At 41.6% G+C, this 21470-nt stretch overlaps 1 protein-coding gene across 3 annotated transcripts in view; it reads left to right on the top strand.

Annotated features, from left to right (window-relative positions):
* The first annotated feature begins 346 nt into the window (after positions 1-346).
* GLB1 (galactosidase beta 1) overlaps positions 347-21470 on the top strand; it is a 96246-nt gene continuing 75122 nt past the window's right edge. Inside the window, exons 1-2 of one of the 3 annotated variants that reach the window (XM_089669449.1) lie at positions 347-501; positions 13419-13588. In XM_089669449.1, the coding sequence (XP_089525575.1) occupies positions 454-501; positions 13419-13588 (218 nt within the window). In that variant the 5' untranslated portion in view covers positions 347-453. The remainder of the gene's footprint in view (positions 502-13418; positions 13589-21470) is intronic. The other 2 variants (XM_089669451.1, XM_089669452.1) reach the window with 2 other exon arrangements.

Here is a 21470-nt window from a genome sequence, read left to right as displayed (position 1 = left end):
CCACGGTACAGGATGAGAGCTCACGGTACAGGATGAGAGCCCACGGTACAGGATGAGAGCCCACGGTACAGGATGAGAGCCCACGGTACAGGATGAGAGCCCACGGTACAGGATGAGAGCTCACGGTACAGGATGAGAGCTCACGGTACAGAATGAGAGCTCACGGTACAGGATGAGAGCTCACGGTACAGAATGAGAGCTCACGGTACAGGATGAGAGCTCACGGTACAGGATGAGAGCCCACGGTACAGGATGAGAGCCCACAGTACAGGATGAGAGCGCCGTGCACTGCAGCAGTCATTGCAGGTAGAATACAAGTTCCGTGTCCGCCCCGCCCCGCCCGGTCACATGACAGTAATGTGACTCCCGGACTGTCACTACCGCATCTGTGTTCGGTGAGCCGGGTGAAGTGCGGACCCCGGAACCTTAGATCGGGGGACCTCTGATGTCATCATGTGGCCTCACTCCGGGGTGTTGTTACTGCTTCTAGGACTCAGCATGGTAGGTGTACAGCCCCTTCTTTATCCTATGGAGGGAACGGATTTCACATCAACTAATAACAATACAGAGTCCGGGACAGGGGCAGACTGACAACTCATGGGGCCCCCGGGCAATAGGGGATCATGGGGCCCCTGTGTCCTTGCCCAAACTCAAAAAAGCCTATGAAACAAGTACCAGGGGCATCTCATGGGGCCCCCTACTGACCTCGGGCAGTGCCAGAGTTTCCAAATGGTCAGCCCGCCCCTGGTAAGTATGTATGTTCAGGGGCGGACTGACCATTCGAGTACTCAGGCACTGCCCCAGGGCCCGGGGTCAGTAGGGGGCCCCATGAAATGCCCCTGTTTCCTTTCATAGGCTTTTTTGGGTGTACTTTGAGTGTGGGCAAGGACACAGGCCCCATGATCCCCTATTGCCCGGGGGCCCCATGAGTTGTCAGTCCGCCCCTGTGTATGTGCCATACCTGGGCAATTCAACTGTAGTAGGCACCACCTGTACTACAATGGTTATAGGTCATGTGCTTGGCATGGACACCATTCAGAGAACTCCTTGTATTTTTCTTCAAGAATACAAGGCTTTCTCTGATTGGATGAGGGTGGAGATCACGGGGTCACTTGTTCTGCATGGACACCATTCACAGAACTCCTTGTATTTTTCTTCAACAATACCAGGCTTTCTCTGATTGGACGAGGGTGGAGATCACAGGGAGTCACTTGTTCTGCATGGACATCATTCAAAGAACTTGTATTTTTTCTTCACAAATACCAGGCGTTCTCTGATTGGATGAGGGTGGAGATCACAGGGGGTCACTTGTTCTGCTTGGACATCATTCAGAGAACTCCTTGTACTTTTATTTAAGAATACCAGGCTTTCTCTGATTGGATGAGGGTGCAGATCAGAGGGGGTCACTTGTTCTGCATGGACACCATTCACAGAACTCCTTGTATTTTTTTTTCAAGAATACCAGGCTTTCTCTGATTGGATGAGGGTGGAGATCACAGGGAGTCACTTGTTCTGCATGGACATCATTCAGAGAACTTCTTGTATTTTTCTTTAAGAATACCAGGCTTTCTCTGATTGGATGAGGGTGGAGATCACAGGGAGTCACTTGTTCTGCATGGACATCATTCAGAGAACTTGTATTTTTTCTTCACAAATACCAGGCTTTCTCTGATTTGATGAGGGTGGAGATCACAGGGGGTCACTTGTTCTGCATGGACACCATTCAGAGAACTCCTTGTACTTTTATTTAAGAATACCAGGCTTTCTCTGATTGGATGAAGGTGGAGATCACAGGGAGTCACTTGTTCAGCATGGACATCATTCAGAGAACTCCTTGTATATTTTCTTCAAGAATACCAGGCTTTCTTTGATTGGATGAGGGTGGAGATCACAGGGGGTCACTTGTTCTGCATGGACATTATTCAGAGAACACAATGGGGTTGATTTAGGAGAGCTGAAGAGTGCAAAATCTGGTGCAGTTAGATGCCGATTGACTACCGTGCACAGCTGCACCAGATTTTGCATTCCCCAGTTTTAGTAATTCAACCTCAAGGTGTTCTCTGATTGGACAAGATGGGATGGTTATGTCACAATCTTCACCTTCCAATCAGAGAACACCTTGTATTCCTGAAGAAAAATAGAAGGTGTTCTCTAAATGGAACCCATGCTGAATGAGTGACCTGTGTTCAGTAAGCAGCCGGGCAGCCAATCGGCACGGGACCTGGAAGATCACTGTAGTGGTGTGCTATTACTTTGTGGAACGTTTCGCCCCGAATGGTTCACGAAATATCGCCGTTTTTGTGGTGAAATTGGTCCCATAGGAATGAATGGCGGAATGTTCAAAACTAGAGTGGGAGCTGACAAAAGCTAGAGTGTGAGCTGAAAAATCAGGACATGATTTCTAAACTGCCATCACTCCCTCATTTTCAAGCCCACCTACACAAATCTTATATCAAACGTTCAGCTATCCCTGCTGCCACTAGAAATGTCCACGGCTAAGCCATAGTCCTGATAGTTTTCACAATATGACCATTTGTTGGCAACTCACGCCGCCCATTGACATTCATTGAAACTCAACTCTAGCCACCTCAAATTTGAAGGGCAACTTTTAAACTGCGACTGCCTTCATTTTTCATATTTCAGAGACATACTATGCATCAAAATGTAGGTCTGGGTCTTGTGATTCTCACAATATAAAGCTCTTCGGTGTAGGATTTATAATTTTTAAACTACAACCGTTTGAAGATGGCAACCGTCAGTGAAGTGAGCAAGTTGGAGCAGTTTGTTTTTAACCGCTCTTCTCTGCCCTTGCTGTAGAGTGAGTTGCCATAGGAACCCAGGTGTGTGAGCAGGCAGTAGAGTGGAGGCAAGAACACTTCACACAATTTCCCCAGAAACTGTAGCTTTTCTAGTTGTTTCTATAAAATCACATGGAGACGGAGATCCCGCACTGCTGTTTCTTTTGTCTTTCCATGATAAATATAGAGGGTGAGTTTCCCTAATTGCGGTGCAAACAACAGCAACTTGAAAGGTCTTCTAATCCCTCTCCACTCCACATGAGTTTTGCATTGTTATACTTTTATAAAAATATTATCCCATTTACTGATAAGGTGTACTTGTTATTAAAATTAGTCCTTTTTCTAATAAGGAGCGCTTGTTATTAGTATCAGTCTTATTAACCAATTCAATACCGGGCAATTTTACACCTTCCTGCCCAGGCCAGTTTTCAGGTTTCAGCGCTCTCACACCTTGAATGACAATTGCGCGGTCATACAACATTGTACCCAAACTAAAATGTTATCATTTTCTTCACACAACTAGAGCTTTCTTTTGGTGGTATTTAATCACCGCTGGGGTTTTTATTTTTTGCTAAATTAACAAAAAAAGACCAAAAATTTTGAAAAAAAAAAAACACGTTTTTCTTTGTTTCTGTTATAAAAGTTTACAAATAAATAATTGTTCTTCATAAATTTAGGCCGAGATGTATTCTGCTACATGTCTTTGGTGAAAATAACCCAAATTAGGATGTATTATTTAGTTTGTAGGAAAGTTATAGAGTTCACAAACTATGGTATAGATCTGAATATTGATCAATCCTGAAGTACTGACAGCCAATCTAATTTCTTGAGGTCCAAGAATGTCAGGACAGTACAGATATCCCCCAAATGACCACTTTTTGCAGAGTAGACAGTCCGACGTACTTCATAAGAGGAATGGTGAGTTTTTTGAAGTTGTATTTTATTTGTCATCATTTTTCGGAAAATGAAAAAATTAAAAAAATTATTTTCACTATTTTGTTTTTTACATACTGTCACCAGTGCAGTACAGCGTCATCATATAACTGGCATGGCGGTGATCAGGGACACGGACTGGTGACAGTATGAAAAACAAATTTATATATATATATTTTTAATTTTTTTATTTTTTTTATTACATTTTTTTTTATTTTTTTAAGATTGTTTTTCATATTTTACTATGACCAAAGTAGTACAATGTTACCATAGTAACATTGTACTACTTTGGGGAAGTGATCAGTATTTTTTTTCTTTTTTTACTTTGAATTACTTTGCTATAAGCAAGCATTTACCGGAATGACATCGATTCATTCAGGTTTTTTTTTTTTTTTTGTGCTTATCTGTGATTTGGCCGCAGCTAATCACATGACATGTGCATATGACCTGCTGTGACTATTCACAGCTAGACACTAGTATACAATGGATGGCATGAATGAAGCCATCCATTGTATACACAAATGCTCCTGCGCTTGGGGATGGACTCGATGCAGGCTACAACCACATTGAGAATGTCCTGGAACATGCACACCTTGCTGCCCTCAAATGGACCGGGGAAATCCAAGTATACTGAATGAGGAGAGACAAAACAGAGGGCGCACAGGCCTAGTGCATTACCATAAAAAATGTTTAATAATAAATAAAGTAGGTGTTGTACTCACAAACGACAATATAGTGAAGGCACATCATAAAGAACAGCTGGGTCAACACCGCGCTGAGTAACAGTCCGCAATAGGGAGTGTAGACATCCAAAAGGCTGACGCGTTTCGAGGACTTGCCTCTTCCTCAGAGGTGGCTCTGAGGAAGAGGCAAGTCCTCGAAACGCGTCAGCCTTTTGGATGTCTACACTCCCTATTACGGACTGTTACTCAGCGCGGTGTTGACCCAGCTGTTCTTTATGATGTGCCTTCACTATATTGTCGTTTGTGAGTACAACACCTACTTTATTTATTATTAAACATTTTTTATGGTAATGCACTAGGCCTGTGCGCCCTCTGTTTTGTCTCTCCTCATCCATTGTATACAACTGTCATGTGACCTGCTGTGATTGGTCACAGCAGGTCACATGGTACCGGCAACAGGGGGTCGGTACTCAGATCTGTCATCGGCCGTGTCCAAGGTATACGGCCGGTGACAGATCGAGTTGCTGCGCGGCTCTGCAACCGCGCGAACTGCTCATGTGCAGGAAGACGCCAAATGGCGTACACCCCGGAAAGGTAATGCATTTTTGCGGACGCCAAACAGCTATAGACCGGGCGGCAAATGGTTAAAGTATAACTAAAGGCATTTTTTTTTAATTTTGGATAGAGTTGAGTTTTTATTACTGTCTGTTCCCCCCGTTATGGAGATTTATCCTCTCTGTTTGTCTTGTTTACCATTATCAATGAAAGTGAAAGAAAATCCCAAATTTTGAGCTGTCCTCAGAAAAGTAATAGAGGGGAAATCTTCCAATGGGGACACTAGTTCTGATGACCTGGGGGGGTCCCCAAGGAATTCCTTTAATTTGCAGGGATTTCCTCTCACTTCCTGTTAGGCTATGGGACAGGAAGTGAAGGGAAAACTCCACAATGAGACAGCAAAAAAAAAAAAGCTGACAGGTTATAAACCTCTCTTACTCTATCCAAAATGAAAAAAAAGTTTTGCCTGTAGTTCTACTTTAAAAAGATGGATACTATTAGAAAGTACTCCTTATTAATTATAAGGCATACGCACTAATAATATCAGTCCTATTCATTATAAGGAGGTCTTGCTAATAATATCAGTCTCACTTTGTTTCAAGTTGCTCCCACTTCTGATGTTGTGGTTTCCAGCTGTTATGATCTCACACTATAAACGCATGTGAACTCAGTTGTGACAGTAAATATTTCTTGATGATCCAGCTGCCTGCATGACACAGGACATCCTTTATTACAGGTAAGTTAGCTCACTAATTTAGGGTGCATTCACACTGGTATTTTTAACCGATCTCAGGTGGGGTTCACCCCTTTGGTGCTATTCATTTGGTTGTATGAGCTCTTCAAACTGCAGCCAGGATTGGTTAAAGTGTTACTAAACCCAGGACCCTGCATTCACTATGCGAAGTGAAACAACAAGAAGCGCACCAACCTTGTGCATTACCTCAATAACCAAAATTTATTAAATGAAGGAAAGGTACTCACAAACAGCGAATAAAAACAGGCATGTAAGTCCACCCAGGGTCTTCAAAGGTAAGAGGCCAGCGCGAATCCCATCATGGGTGTAGGTACTCAGTCCAGCTGACGCGTTTCGAAGGTCATGCCTTCTTCCTCAGAGCTCTGAGGAAGAAGGCATGACCTTCGAAACGCGTCAGCAGGACTGAGTACCTACACCCATGATGGGATTCGCGCTGGCCTCTTACCTTTGAAGTCCCTGGGTGGACTTACATGCCTGTTTTTATTCGCTGTTTGTGAGTACCTTTCCTTCATTTAATAAATTTTGGTTATTGAGGTAATGCACAAGGTTGGTGCGCTTCTTGTTGTTTCACTTCGCAGTTTGTTCGGGCTTCCCCAGTCTTGGTTTGGAGCTGCACGACCTTGGATACTCCGGTGGTTGCTTCTCCTGAGTTTTTAATCCTAATTCTACCTAATTCCACCTACTCACCACCGGCCTGGGTCCCAGAGCGCAGGAGAAATCGTTTTTGCACCTGCATTCACTATATCTGGTCTCCCACAGTACACACAACATGGAAATGCAATTATTTTAGTAAATATAAACTGCTAAATACCTTTTCTCATCAGCAGTATATAGCACTCTTGTGACTTCAGCAGAGCACTGGTTAAAGCCTGTAGGAGGAGTTTTCTTTCTGCTCTAGGAGGATGTGAAACCTCTGATCTCTGTTTGGACAGTGCTGATTGGCTTGTGCTGATCACATGCACTCTCCCTAGCAATACACACTAAACTGAGCAGGTGTATGTGGATGCGGTTCAGTCTTTCCTATCAGATGGACATCTGAACAAGAGGAGAAAACAGGGCCAAACAGCCTTTTTACACAATGCAGAGGATTAACCCCTTAGGTTCCACAGTGAGTATAACAAACATGCTTTCCTGCATATACAGACTGATTTCACTGTTGTGGGTTTATAGACACTTTACGCTTACCATGCCCGGGACCGCTTGGAAGAGGTGGTCCTGGGCACAGTTCACTTGTGGTCCAGAACAGTTTGCTTCAGTGTGAGTGCAAACTGTGCCAGAGCACAGAATTCTCCATAGAGGACTGTGTACAGAAGCAGGGATCCCTGTGGTCTGATTAGCAGAAGTGATGTAAGTGTGCCTGGGAACAGTTCCTTATAGTCCGGTGTAAGTGCAGACCAGCGGGGGAGGGGACAATCCAACTCAGCATGATTCACTTTAACCAGTGCCATTGTGACTACATCCTAAAGCTACAGATAATGTTTTTGTCTATTTATGGCTAAACTTCAGCTTTAAAGCTAAATACTTTACAGATGCATAAAAACAAAAGGTGGACAATGTCCTAAGTCCCATCTTGCATGTAATTGCATAGTTGGTAAGGTTGAGTAGACACCAGTCCATCCAGTTCAGCCTGAGATTGTGTGTTTATTTCACTATTCTTTTCTATAGCATTGTACATTGTGTTTTTTAAAAGTTTTTTTTTTAATTTATAGACACTCCCTGCTGACACCACCAGCTATTGAAAGGAGCTCCACGTCCCCATATGCAGTTTAAGATTGAACCACTTTTTGTCCAACTTCTCTAGAGACCTAAGATTACATTTCCTCCAAATACTAGATTTGTGTATTGCAATCATATCCCCCTCTTAAAGGATAAGTTCACCTTTCATAACATTTGAAATGTTACACCCCTATTCTGATCGCTGGTGCAATGTTTTTCAGGCTCCTACAGTAACAAAAAATGAAATGGACATTTTTAACCTGCAAAAAAATTAGCATTTATTATTTTTGTCCAAAAGGTGAACTTATCCTTTAACCATTTGACGCCCGGCCTATGGCCGAATGGCGTCCGTAAAAATGTATTAGCTTTCCGGGAGGCCGCCATATGGCGTCCTCCCGCACATGCGCAGTTCGCACGCTTGCAGAGCCGCGCAGCGGCGCGATCTGTCACCGGTCGTGTACCTCGGACACGGCCGATGACAGATCTGAGTACCGACCGCCATTGCCGGTACCATGTGACCTGCTTTGACCAATCACAGCAGGTCACATGACAGTTGTATACAATGGATGGCTTCATTCATGCCATCCATTGTATACTAGTGTCTAGCTGTGAATGGTCACAGCTAATCACATGCACATGTCATGTGATTAGCTGTGGCCAAATCACAGCTAAGCACAAAAAAAAAATAAAACCTGAATGAATCGATGTCATTCAGGTAAATGCTTGCTTATAGCAAAGTAATTCTTTGCTATAAGCAAATTGTGTAAAAAAAAAAAAAAAATACTGATCACTTCCCCAAAGTAGTACAATGTTACTATGGTAACATTGTACTACTTTGGACATAGTGAAATATGAACAAAAAATCTTAAAAAAAAGAAAAAATATGTAATAAAAAATTTTAAATTAAAAAAAAAAAAAAATATATATATATATATATATATATATTTTTTTTTTTTTTCACACTGTCACCAGTCAGTGTCCCTGATCGCCGCCATGCCAGTTATATGATGACGCTGTACTGCACTGGTGACAGTATGTAAAAAAAAAATAAGTGAAAATAATTTTTTTTATTTTTTCATTTTCCGAAAAATTATGACAAAAAAAATACAACTTCAAAAAAACTCGCCATGCCTCTTATGAAGTACGTCGGACTGTCTACTTTGCAAAAAGGGGTCATTTGGGGGATATCTGTACTATTCTGACATTCTTGGACCTCAAGAAATTAGATTGGCTGTCAGTACTTCAGGATTGATCAATTTTCAGATCTATACCATAGTTTGTGAACTCTATAACTTTCCTACAAACTAAAAAATACATCCTAATTTGGGTTATTTTCACCAAAGACATGTAGCAGAATACATCTCGGCCTAAATCTATGAAGAAGAAATTATTTATTTGCAAACTTTTATAACAAAAACAAAGAAAAACGTGTTTTTTTTTCAAAATGTTTGGTCTTTTTTTGTTAATTTAGCAAAAAATAAAAACCCCAGCGCTGATTAAATACCACCAAAAGAAAGCTCTAGTTGTGTGAAGAAAATGATAAAATTTTAGTTTGGGTACAATGTTGTATGACTGCGCAATTGTCATTCAAAGTGTGAGAGCGCTGAAACCTGAAAAATGGCCTGGGCAGGAAGGTGTAAAATTGCACGGTAATGAATTGGTTAAAGGATGAGTTCACCTTTTCGAAAAAATAATAAATGCACATTTTTTGCAGGTAAAAAAAATGTGCTTTTATTATTTTTGTCCAAAGTGGCCTGGAAAGCATTGCACCAGTGGTCAGTAGATCGCTGGTGCCATGCAGGTCTCCTGCAAACCTGTCAGAATAATTGCTTGCCGTATGGAAAGTACAGCCAAGGAGATGTACTGACAGGAAGCTTCAATGAACTACCACAGCGTTCCACATCACCGTGGTAGTTCATTGAAAACTAGAAGCCCACAGCTGCTAAGGCTGTTGGAACTTGCAGTTCATTCATTCACGGAAGTCCGTGAATGAATGACACAGCCGTGTGGGCGGAGCCTGCACAGCCGCGCTGTTTTCAAATTTGACAGATAATACGGGGAAACTTCTCCCCATATTATCTGTCAGAGGGAGGGGGGGCAGTGGGCGCGGCTGCAGCATTGGGAACATGTTACATGTTCCACTCTAAAAACGGGTGGAACATGTAACATGTCTTCAAAGGTGAACTGATCCTAAAAGCCATTTTTTTTACCTTAATGCAGAGAGTGCTTTAAGGTAAAACATGTGTAGGCCCCATGTACACGGGACACGTCTGAACGATGGAAACTGACTGCTGGAAAACGTAGATTAAAAAACGTCTGTTTAGCCGCGATTGCATACCGCGTTTATGAGCGTTTGGATTTAGAAGTGTTTTTTTAACCACTAGCCTACAGGGCACTTATACCCCCTTCCTGCCCAGGCCAATTTCCAGCTTTCAGCGCTGTTGCACTTTGAATGACAATTGCGCGGTCATGCAACATTGTACCCATATGAAACAGATAGAGCTTTATTTTGGTGGTATTTAGTCACCTCTGGGTTTTTTATTTTTTCTTAAACCAAAAACCACTGAAATTTTGAAAAAAATGTTTTTTCTTAGTTTTTGTTATAATATTTTGTAAATGAGTGTTTTTTCTCCTTCACTGATGTGCGATAATGAGGCTGCAGTGATGGGCACTGATAGGCTGCACTGATGGACACTGATAGGTGGCACTGATGGGCACTGATGAGGAGGCACTGGTAGGTGGCACTGATGGGCATTGACAGGCATCACTGATGGGCACTGAAAGGCAGCACTGATACATGGCACTGATAGGCAGCACTGACAGGCGGCACTGACTGGCACTGACAGGCGGCACTGACTGGCACTGACAGGCGGCACTGACTGGCACTGACAGGCGGCACTGATTGGCAGCACTGATAGGTGGCACTGACTGGCACTGATGGGTGGCACTGAAAGGCAGCTCAGATGGGCACTGATATGTGGCACTGATGGGCACTGGCACGAGGCACTAACATAAGGCACCGATGGACACTGACAGGTGGCACTGCTGGGGCTACACTGATCATCAGGGCACACTGATCATCAGTGCCCTGATGATCAGTGTAGATGTCCCCTCCACGGAAAGCCGATTACCGGCTCTCCTCTCCTCTGTCAGTGTGACAGCTCGAGAGGAGAGAAATGCCGATAACCGGCATTTCCGTGTTTACATGTGATCAGCTGTGATTGGACACAGCTAATCACATGACCGAGCCGACATCTTCGGCTCTTTCTGTGATCAGTGATCCGCTGTGTCCGAGGGACACAGCGGACCGGCGATCGCCGCGCTGTGCGCTCCCTGAGCTGCGCATGCGCAGTGAGAATGGGGGGACGTCATACGACGTACTACCAGAACGAGAGAACCACCTTGCGCCTGTCATATTACTATATGGCGGGAGGTGGTTAAGATAACCTCAGGAGACCTTCCCAAATGCCAAGAAAGCACTGAAAACCAATAAAAAATTAACTATTTCGGACATTTTGAGAGAAATAGAGAGAGCAGAAGCAGAGAGGGTGGTATTTGATGAGATTAGCTGTCTTTTTTTTTTTTTTGTGATGTTTGGATGTGTTCCAGCTCATTTCTGTGCCAAAATTATTGCAGCAGTGTCTAACATATTTTTTTTTTCATGAAAAACTTCAAACTATGGTGTGCCAGGTCCATTTGCGTACCAGGAAAACCCTTTGCATGCATTTTTCATGATGAAAAAAGACTCTGGACATCATCTTGAAATGGAAGAGTTAAAAAAAAAAATTTTCAAGCGCAAACGCCTATAAACGCGGTTAGCCGCATTTACAAGCGTTTTGCGTTTGAAACTGTGATAAAATCTACTGCTGAACGCAAGTTTTCTGCGTTCAAAAAAACTACTGTAAACTCAACTGCCTGTAAATGACTATGTGTACATGGACACATAGGAAAACATTAGGGAGGGTTCAGGGGCTGCTGAAAAAAACGCTGAACAGCTCCTTAATGTGAGTTTATCAGCTGCAGTGTACATGAGCCCTTAGACTTTATAACCGGTTTGATACTCCATGGCAATTACTGCTACAATGGACTTTTTTTTGTTTCCTAAGTGCCACAATAAATCTTTAACCTCCCTGGCGGTATGATTATTTCAGATTTTTGGTGCTGAAAGCGGTACCATTATTTTGCATGGAAATATGTATTTTTTTATTGTAGACCTGTAATTTTTAGGAATAACTCCCTGAAATCTGTCCGAACAAGAGTCTCGTAAACATTCCAGGTAGTATAAAACTTGAAACACGAAATCATAAATTATAATTTAATAAATAATCATACAAAATAATATAATAATAATACATTTAATTCAATAATATAATCAAACCAAAAACACTGAAATTTGAAATATAGCGCCAAGTTCGCACATCATTGAGCAAAGTCGCAAAATCGTTTTCAGTGTCTGATGACGAATTTCCCCCACGAATCATTATCACTCAATTCTGCAAGTGGTTCTGATTTACTATCGCTGTTCTCTAGCCGGTCTAAAACCGCTTTTGACCTAAAGGGACGCTTTTTGGACGCCATGGACGTTTCTAAGTTTCCAGGCAGAAAAATGCAGGCAGGGCGCAGGACAAAGCACTCGGGACAAAATGTATGCGAAATGCATTGATACAGGAATGTTTTACTATGTAATAATCGTTTTAAAAAAAGTCATTTTTTAAAATTTTCAAATTTGTCGCCGGTTCCGGAGCCCGTACGTCCTGACGTCACAGGGACCGGAACACGGAAGCCGGATGCCGGCATCGGCCGGAGGAGATGGCCGGGGACGCTGCAGGGGACACATCGCGGGAGAGAAGGACAAGGTAAGCGCTGCAGTGAACCCCTGAGCAACGCCGCATGGTAAGCCGGAGTGTAGCTCAGGGTTACCGCTTTTGGTACTGAAACTTTACCCCGAGCTACACTCGGGAATACCGCCAGGGAGGTTAATGCTATCTGATCAGCTGTCTATTGGTTATTAGGAGCTCCGTTTTGTAGGTAGGTACATTGCATAAAAATGCAGCTATTCTGCATTTTTTCACAACAAACCTTACCTCTTGTTACTGCATGTCATTGCACTGAAGAAATGCATAGAATAATGGTTTGAATTAATTAATTGTAATTAATGTTTTAATTTGGGAAATAAAAAAACAACAAAATCATCTCCCCTACATATCAGACACCAATCTGCCACCATTTAAGTGCACGTGAACAAGCCCATAGTGTCCAATCCTCCTGTAGGCAACCATATACTAACAGGCTGTGAATATGCAGTGCTGTGACCCTCAATGAACATTATTATTATACAGTATTTATATAGCGCCGATAGTTCGCTCAGCGCTGTACATTACAAAGGGGGACAGAACATGTGACAGAACAATACCAATACAATGCAAAACATGAGGGGATCGAGGGCCCTGCTCTTTCGAGTTTACAATCTAGGAGGGAGGGGATAGTGGTACAGGAGGAGATAGCTGTGAGGGATGGAGTGGTAGGAAGAGTGGAGGAGGTCGGCAAGTTAGCAGGGGGTGGGGTAGGCTTCCCTGAAGAGATGGGTTTTCAGGGTGCGCCTGAAGGAGAGGAGAGTAGGTGATAATCTGATGGGTTGGGGTAGGGAGTTCCAGAGGATGGGTGACACCCTGGAGAAGTCCTGGAGGCAGGCATGGGAGGAGGAGACCAGGGAACTAGAGAGAAGGAGGTCTTGTGAGGAGCGGAGTGTGCGTGCTTTGGCAGTACTTGGATATTAGGTCGGTGATGTAGTACGGGGCAGTATGGTGGACGGCTTTGTACGTCAGTGTTAGGATTAGGAGAATTAAAGAATTTTACAGTGAGTACCCAAAATCCTAATCTTACATTTTCTTGCTACAGGATAAAGAAAACCCCCTGTAGAATTTTCATTCTCTGGTGTTAAAAAATGCTTACGATAATATAAAAAATTTTTTTTCCAAGGAAATTTCTGCAAGAACGTTTGAAATAGATTACAAACAAAATTGTTTTCGCAAAGATGGAAAACCATTCCGATATATTTCTGGAAGCATTCATTATTCACGTGTTCCGCGCTTTTATTGGAAAGATCGGTTAATGAAAATGAAAATGGCAGGATTGGATGCAATTTATACGTAAGTATTTACCATAAAACTGTATAATGACATTAGTGCTATGTAGTTAGGTATTATTATTATTATTATCATACAGTGTTTATATAGCGCCAATAGGTTTGCTCAGCGCTGTACAATAGCAAGGGGGACAGTACATGAGACAATACAGTAACAATACAATACACGAGGGGTTCGAGGGCCCTGCTCCTTCGAGCTTACAATCTAGGAGATGAGTAATGCCCAACAGTAGGGTGACGTTCTTGACCAATGTTAAATTGCAAGATCTTCCATAATGTTCCTCTCTGCTATCAAATGAATATGGAAAAGTCAGCCTTATACTTCCTCCACTGCTTAGTGAATTACTGTCCCAGAATTAATATGTGCTTATTGGTTGTCCTGACTGTTCGCTGTCTGCATGCTTGTTCTAGGTCAGCGACTCATTGGGATTGATTTACTAAAACTAGAGAGTGCAAAATCTGGTGTAGTTGTGCATGGTAGCCAATTGGCTTCTAGCTTCAGCTTGTTTAACCACCTTCCGCCCGCCCTATAGTACAATGATGGGCGCAAGGTGGTTCTCTCGTTCTGATATGACGTCCTACCATTCTCACTGCGCATGCGCGGCTCAGGAAGCGCGCAGCGCGGCGATCGCCGGTCCGCTATGTCCCTCAGACACAGCGGATCACGGAAAGAGCCAAAGATGTCGGCTCGGTCATGTGATCAGCTGTGTTCAATCACAGCTGATCACATGTAAACACGGAAATGCTGGTTATCGGCATTTCTCTCCTTTCGAGCTGTCATGCTGACAGCTCGAGAGGAGAGCCGAGCCGGTAATCAGGTTTCCGCGGAGGGGACATGTACACTGATCATCAGGGCACTGATGATCAGTGTAGCCCCAGAAGTGCCACCTGTCAGTGCTCATCAGTGCCATGTGCCAGTGCCCATCAATGCCACATATCAGTGCATACCAGTGCACATCAATGCCACATATCAGTGCCCATCTGAGCTGCCTTTCAATGTCACCCATCAGTGCCAGTCGGTGCCACCTATCAATGCCAATCAGTGCCGCCTAACAGTGCCAGTCAGTGCCGCCTAACAGTGCCAGTCAGTGCCGCCTATCAGTGCCATGTATCAGTGTCATGTATCAGTGCTGCCTTTCAGTGCCCATCAGTGATGCCTGTCAATGCCCATCAGTGCAACCTACCAGTGCCTCCTCATCAGTGCCACCTATCAGTGTCCATCAGTGCAGCCTATCAGTGCCCATCACTGCAGCCTCATTAGCGCACATGAAAGAGAAAAATCACTTATTTACAAAATTATATAACAAAAACTAAGAAAACTTTTTAAAAAAAATTTTTCAGTGCTTTTTGGTTTTAAGAAAAAATAAAAATCCCAGAGGTGATTAAATACCACCAAAAGAAAGTTCTATCTGTCTCAAAAAAATGATAAAAATTTCATATGGGTACAGTGTTGCATGACCGCGCAATTGTCATTCAAAGTGCGACAGCACTGAAAGCTGGAAATTGGCCTGGGCAGGAAGGGGGTATAAGTGCCCTGTAGGCGAGGGGTTAATTAAAAACTTGGAAGCTGATTGTTTTCTACACATAGATGCACCAGATTTTGCACTCCCCAGTTTTAGTAAGTCAACTCCATTATGTTTTGAAGCAGGACTAAGGATAAGTGCACTGTGAAAAAACGAGAGCAGTGGCATCCCATATTTCTACCCCGGCAGTTTCCCCTTCGGGTCCTTTCACACAGGCATTCCATTTCTTTCATCAGTTCAGTCACGTTTTTTTTTTCCAAAGAAAAAATGGATCAGTTTTTCATCCGTTTACGGCCCTTTTCACACGGACATCTTCCAATCAGTCACGTTTTTTCAAAGTTAAAACATACTCAGTTCACATCAGTTTTCAGGTCAGTTTATGTCCGTTTACTTCAGTTTTCACTTCCGTTCATTTCAGTGCAGTTTGCGTCAGTTTATATCAATTCAGTTTGTCAGTCTACATCCAGTCTTGCATATGTTGTTGCAGAGACCAATCAGAGGTGACAAAAATATAAACAAAAATTTTCTTGCCTAAAAACGGACATAAACGGAACTGATGTCAGCGGAGGGCGTTCAGTTACATCCGTTCTATTCAGTTTCAACAGATCTGGACATACCCATGAACGTTTAAAAAAACCAGACTGTAATAGATGCGGATATAAACAGATGATCATCCGTTCACATCCGCTGGTCCACAGAAATACATTGCTGTCCGTTTTTCATCTGTCAGCAGATGGATGAAAAACGGACAAACCGTCTGCCTGTGTGAAAGGGGCCTACATCAGTTTACATCAGTTTTTCATTGGTTTACATCAGTTTCTCATCAGTTTTTACATCTGTTTTTACTTCCTTTACCAATGCAAAAACAGATGCAAAAATAGACCGTATATCCGTTTACATCCATTCTTTTATGTTTCAACGGATCTGGATGTACCTTTGAACATTTAAATAAATAGACTGTAACGGATGTGGATGTAAACGGATGGTAAACGAATGATCATCCATTCACATCCGCTGATCCATAAAAAAACATTGCTGTCCGTTTTTCATCCATCAATGGGTGGATGAAAAACGAACAAACGCTCTGCCCGTGTGAGAGGGGCCTTCATCAGTTTAGATAATTTTTTTCAGTTTCTCGTTAGTTTTTACATCACTTTTTTAAATCCTTTACCAATGCAAAAACAGACCGTATGTCCGTTTACGTCCATTTTTCATCCGTTCTGTTTTTTGCTTGTTATGGAAGAAAAATAGGGTTTTTTCCATTCAAAAAAATGGATGTTAACGGATGCGGACATTAACCACTTGAGCTCCTGAGGATTTACCCCCTTAATGACCAGGCCTCTTTTTGCTACTTGGCGCTGCACTAATTCAACTGATAATTGCGCGGTCATGCAATGCTGCACCCAAACAAAATTTACGTCCTTTTTTTCACACAAATAGAGCTTTCTTTCAGTGGTATTTGATCATCTGTGCGCTTTTTATTTTTCACGCTATAAACAAAAAAAGGCCAAAAATTTTGAAGAAAAACAATATTTTTTATTTTCAGCTATAAAAAATATATAGTAAACTCAAAGTTGGTTATAAATTTAGGCCAAAATGTATTCTGCTCCATGTTTTTGGTAAAAAAAATCCCAATAAGTGTATATTGATTGCTTTGTGTTATAGCGTCTACAAACTATGGTATAAATACTGCAATTTACGCCATTTTTCTGCTATACAGCGCTGCACTAGTTTTAACGGACAATTGCGCGGTCATGCAATATGGTACATAAATGAAATTTACATCCTTTTTTTCCCCACAAATTGAGCTTTCTTTCGGGGGTATTTGATCGCCTGTGCGGTTTTTATTTTTTGCTCTATAAAAAAAAAAGGCTGACAATTTTGAGGAAAAAAAACGATATTTTGGACTTTTTGCTATAAAACATGTCCAGTAAAAAAAAAAATGCAAAAATCAAATTTAGTCATAAATTTCTGCCAAAATGTATTCTGCGACATGTCTTTGCTAAAAAAAACCCAATACGTGTAAATTAATTGGTTTATGTGAAAGTTATAGCGTTTACAAATGGCGGGAAAGATACTGGGATTTTTAGGTTTTTTTTATACTAATAATGGCGGCGATCAGCGACTTATGGCAGCGACCAGCGACTTATGGCGGGACTGCGGCGGACATTCTGACATTGGGGGGTACTGACTTGGGGTCACTGACATCCCCAAAAACACTAATACAGTGATCAGTGCAAAAAAAAAAAAACTGACACTGTACTAATGCCAATGGGGAGGAAGGGGTTAACTTTATTTAGCAGGGAAGGGTTATAGGAGTGAGGGGAGTGTTTTACTAGGGGGCGGGGCGGTGTACTGGACGGGACAAGGCTGATTGAGAAAGAGAAACTGTTCTTTCTCGATCAGCTCATCCTCGAGCTGTCAGGGAAGTGACAGGCAGCACAGCTACTGCAGCTGTGCTCTCTGTCACTGTTTGCCGCCGATCGCCAGGACATAGCCGCTAAGGAGCGGCTGTGACCCGGCGACTGACATCTGCGGCAGAGAACCGCGGGACAAATAGGGCGGCGGAGCAACTCGCGCGCGCCCCCTATTTGTTTACAAAATGTGGTTTTGCCTGTGAGTGCCGCCCTGCCGCCGTATATGTACAGTGGCTGGGCGACATGCGGTTAATGGATGTAAACAATGATCATCTGTTTACATTCGCTAGTCCATAGAAATACATGGGTGTCTGTTTTTCATTTGTAAACAGACATGAAAAAAGGACATAGGAAACACCCGTGTGAAAGGATCCTTAAGCTAGAAGGCTGCCAAATGGTCACTATTCCTTTATTTTTATGCATGAAGATGCTCATTCATTTTCTCTGAGCTGAAAAACTCTCTACCAGCCTAATCTTGGAGCACAACATCAATTTGCCATAAAAATCCCACATAGTGGACCTTTTCCCTGAGATCAGTTGCCTGAAATTTGATTTTTTTTTTCCCCTTCAGAGGCAGCCTATAGGTATTGCTGAGGTCACCTGGACTTGTATTGTTTAATTATGATTTAAAGGGCATGCTGTCTGATGTACTTGTATGAAAAAGTATCCTGTTCTCTTTTTATTGCTTCTTTTGTGTGAAATCCCTGATATTCCTACCAGTCTGCTTTTCTTATAAAACTGACCACACTAAGCAGGGTAACACACCTTGGTCAGTTCTCTAGCTATGCTGTCTTTGCCCCCTCTGCACAGCCTTTTACTGGGAAGACCAGTGTGCTGCTGTTTCTCTTCCCCCAGCTCTCTGAGCTTCTTCTGCAGCTGAGAACTGAGGGAATGTGATAATGTATAAAAAAGGGGAAACAAAGTGTTTATAATTTTTGTTATATCTACATACAAATGTTTTGCTTTTCATTTCTATTTTAAACTGACTGGGTTGTTTTACAAGATGAGAGTTTAGTCGGTATCTGCAATAAATGCATGCTTGTTATAATCACTGTGGAACCTAATCCTCTGCATTGTGTAAAAAAGGCTGTTTGATCCTGTCTTCTCTGATCCTCTCCTTTTTCTACTGTTCCCAATCCATCTGCTGATAGAACAGAGCTTTGGGGGAAAGCTGCACATGCTCAGTTTGTGTGTTCCAAAAACATTTTTTTTTTCTTGGGAGAGTGCATGTGATCAGCATAGGGCCAGAGGGTCATAAGACAATTAGGGGAGAATAAAAACTTCTTCTAAAAGCTTTAACCTGTGCTCTGCTGGACACTGATTGAAGTCACAGGACTGCTCTAACTGCCGATGAGAAAAGGTATTTTAGAAGTTTATATTTACTAAAATAATTACATTTCCATGTTCTGTGGGAGACCAGATATAGTGAATGCAGGGTCCTGGGTTTAGTAACACTTTAAGGAGGAAGTGCTTTGCTTGGGGTATTTGGAACAGCTGCGGAAGACAATATGAACAAGGAAACAAATCATCTGAAACCTTTAAAAACCCATAAAGGCTCTTACGTAATGTGTGGTATATTGTGTTGGCATTCATTTTTAATTTCACACCAACACACCTAGGCAGCACAGAGCAACATGCATGTTTTCCCATCTGTGCATTGTGGTGTGTTGTGTTCAATATTGCTGCTTGTACATTATAACGTCTGTTGTGGTGAATGAGCCATCTCACCTCAATGCAGGGAAGTCAATTAAAGCCTTCTCCCCTGTCATCCAAAATCACTCCGGATTAAAGTGAAACTCCTGGGAAAAAAAAAAACATTTTTTATGACTTGATGAATCCAGATAAGTTGCCTAATGCTGGTTAAAAAAACTAGTTTGCTCCTGGGAATGCTAAATATTGTAGTTTTTTTTTTTTTCATGTTAATAAATACTGTCCTCTATAATCTTCTGACCCCACGGTTATTAGTTTCGGTATTCATACAGTGAAGGATAGTGTGGGTTACTCTCCGCCTTTCTCCCCTCATTGTCATCTCTTATTCTATTCAAATAATTCAATGGGGGTTATTTACTAAAACCGGAAAGTGCAAAATCTGGCACAGTTCTGAATATAAACAAATCAGCTTCCAGGTTTTTATTGTCAAAACTTAATTGAACAAACTGAAGTTAGCTGATTAGCTACCATGCACAGCTGCACCAGATTCGGAGTGCACCGGTTTTAGCAAATCTCACCCACTGTGTACTGTGAATGGACAAGGGGAAGACCTGTAGTTTACCCGCATATCTTCCCGTTGTCCATTCACAGAACGTCTTGTATACATTCCACCAGGGTGGATTTGATTTAAATCAAACTGATTTAAATCACAATTTAAATCCCGATTTAAATCACTAGTCAGTAAGGCTAGTCACTAGGCATCCCTAGTACAAACATATGTTTATAGCCAGCACAAATTAGGTGTTGTTTGAAAGGTACCCTGTACTTTTATTCATATTTTGTCAAATTTCTTTGGATAGTTCCTACTTTGTTAGGTAAGTTGGTATATGGGTAGAACCTTACTGACTGTTGAATGCCAAAACATTTTTATTATTAAACAGAATTTATATAGCACCAAGAGTTTGTGCAGCACTTAAAGGGAGACAGTACAGTTACAATACAATTCAAGTCAAGGGGGTTAGAAGGGCAAAAAGAAAAAATCAATACATTTGAGTAAAATAGAGATTGAACAGTACTTTTGAATATTAGCTGACCAAACATAAATGTGGTAAAATGTCAAGCAACTCCATCAAGATCTTCGAAGAATCCTTGGAGGTTTTAAGAGGCAGGGATACTTCCCACCAACCAGGGTGGATTTGATTTAAATCACTAGTCAGTAAGGCTTGATTTAAATGATAGTTTTCTACATAAAGACTAATTCTTGCTGGTATAACTTTAATATGCAAGTAGATGAAGATTTTTAGAATAACAACTTTTCATATTAGTTTTTTTATCCCCAGTTTAATAGGTTAATCATTCATATTTGGACAACTTTTCTGTTGTACTTAGGAAGGAGAAAAATAATCATTACCTCAATAATAACAATTTAAATAGATTTATTCAACTGAAACAATAACATTCCAGCATATGGTATTTGCTTAAACATCCATGTTTGTTAACTAATTTGGCTAAACAAAATATATATATTTGAAGAAACTTAGACTGTCAGCCCCTTCCTCCTCACACTTAGTTCACTTTCTTCTTGTGCAGATCTATTCCACTCCAGTCAGAAAAATATTGTTTCTATTCTATTCACTGAACTTCTTGAAACTTAGCACTGAAGGGGTTGATTCTGTATTCATAGGTTTGTAGAAGTTAGGATGAAGGTCTTTTTCTTAACTCTGTTCATGTTATAACATTTTTGCTGTGAAGAAGAGGCATGTGATCTCCGCTGAGTCAAATTCAGTTTTGAGAACTGCAAAAGTAAACCAACATCTGTGATAATATCTTGTAGGCAGAGAAACTGCCCAATAATCTTACAAAAACCTCTGGAAGAGCATGACATTGTGAATGGATTCATGGAATTTATTTACCAAAAAAATTAAACATATACAGCCTTATTCTACATAATTAAAAACAAATCTTTATTTCATGATGGAATAACCTTTGGATGGTAATATATTTTCCTCAAAAAGCATTTTATTCAAAAAAATCCGATTTAAATAAAAAAAATCCGATTTTTTTTTTTTTTAATTTTTTTTAAAAAATCATTGATTTTTATCCACCCTGCATTCCACTGACATGCAAGATCTCAAATGGCTTTGATTACTTTAATATGCTCCAACAGGTAGGGTCCTGGTTGGTGGTTGAGTGTCTGATCCCTTTCTATAGGCACGCTTCAAGGATGCCCTCTTTTCCCCTTGTTATATGCTTTAGCTATGGAACCGCTAGCCATAGCCCTCCGAACGCACCCCGA

The sequence above is a fragment of the Staurois parvus genome, unplaced genomic scaffold (assembly GCF_062004578.1).
Source record: "Staurois parvus isolate SC_StPar_1 unplaced genomic scaffold, SC_StPar_1.0 ptg000077l, whole genome shotgun sequence".
Taxonomy (NCBI): Eukaryota; Metazoa; Chordata; class Amphibia; order Anura; family Ranidae; genus Staurois; species Staurois parvus.
This window is presented reverse-complemented; position numbering and strand designations above follow the sequence as displayed.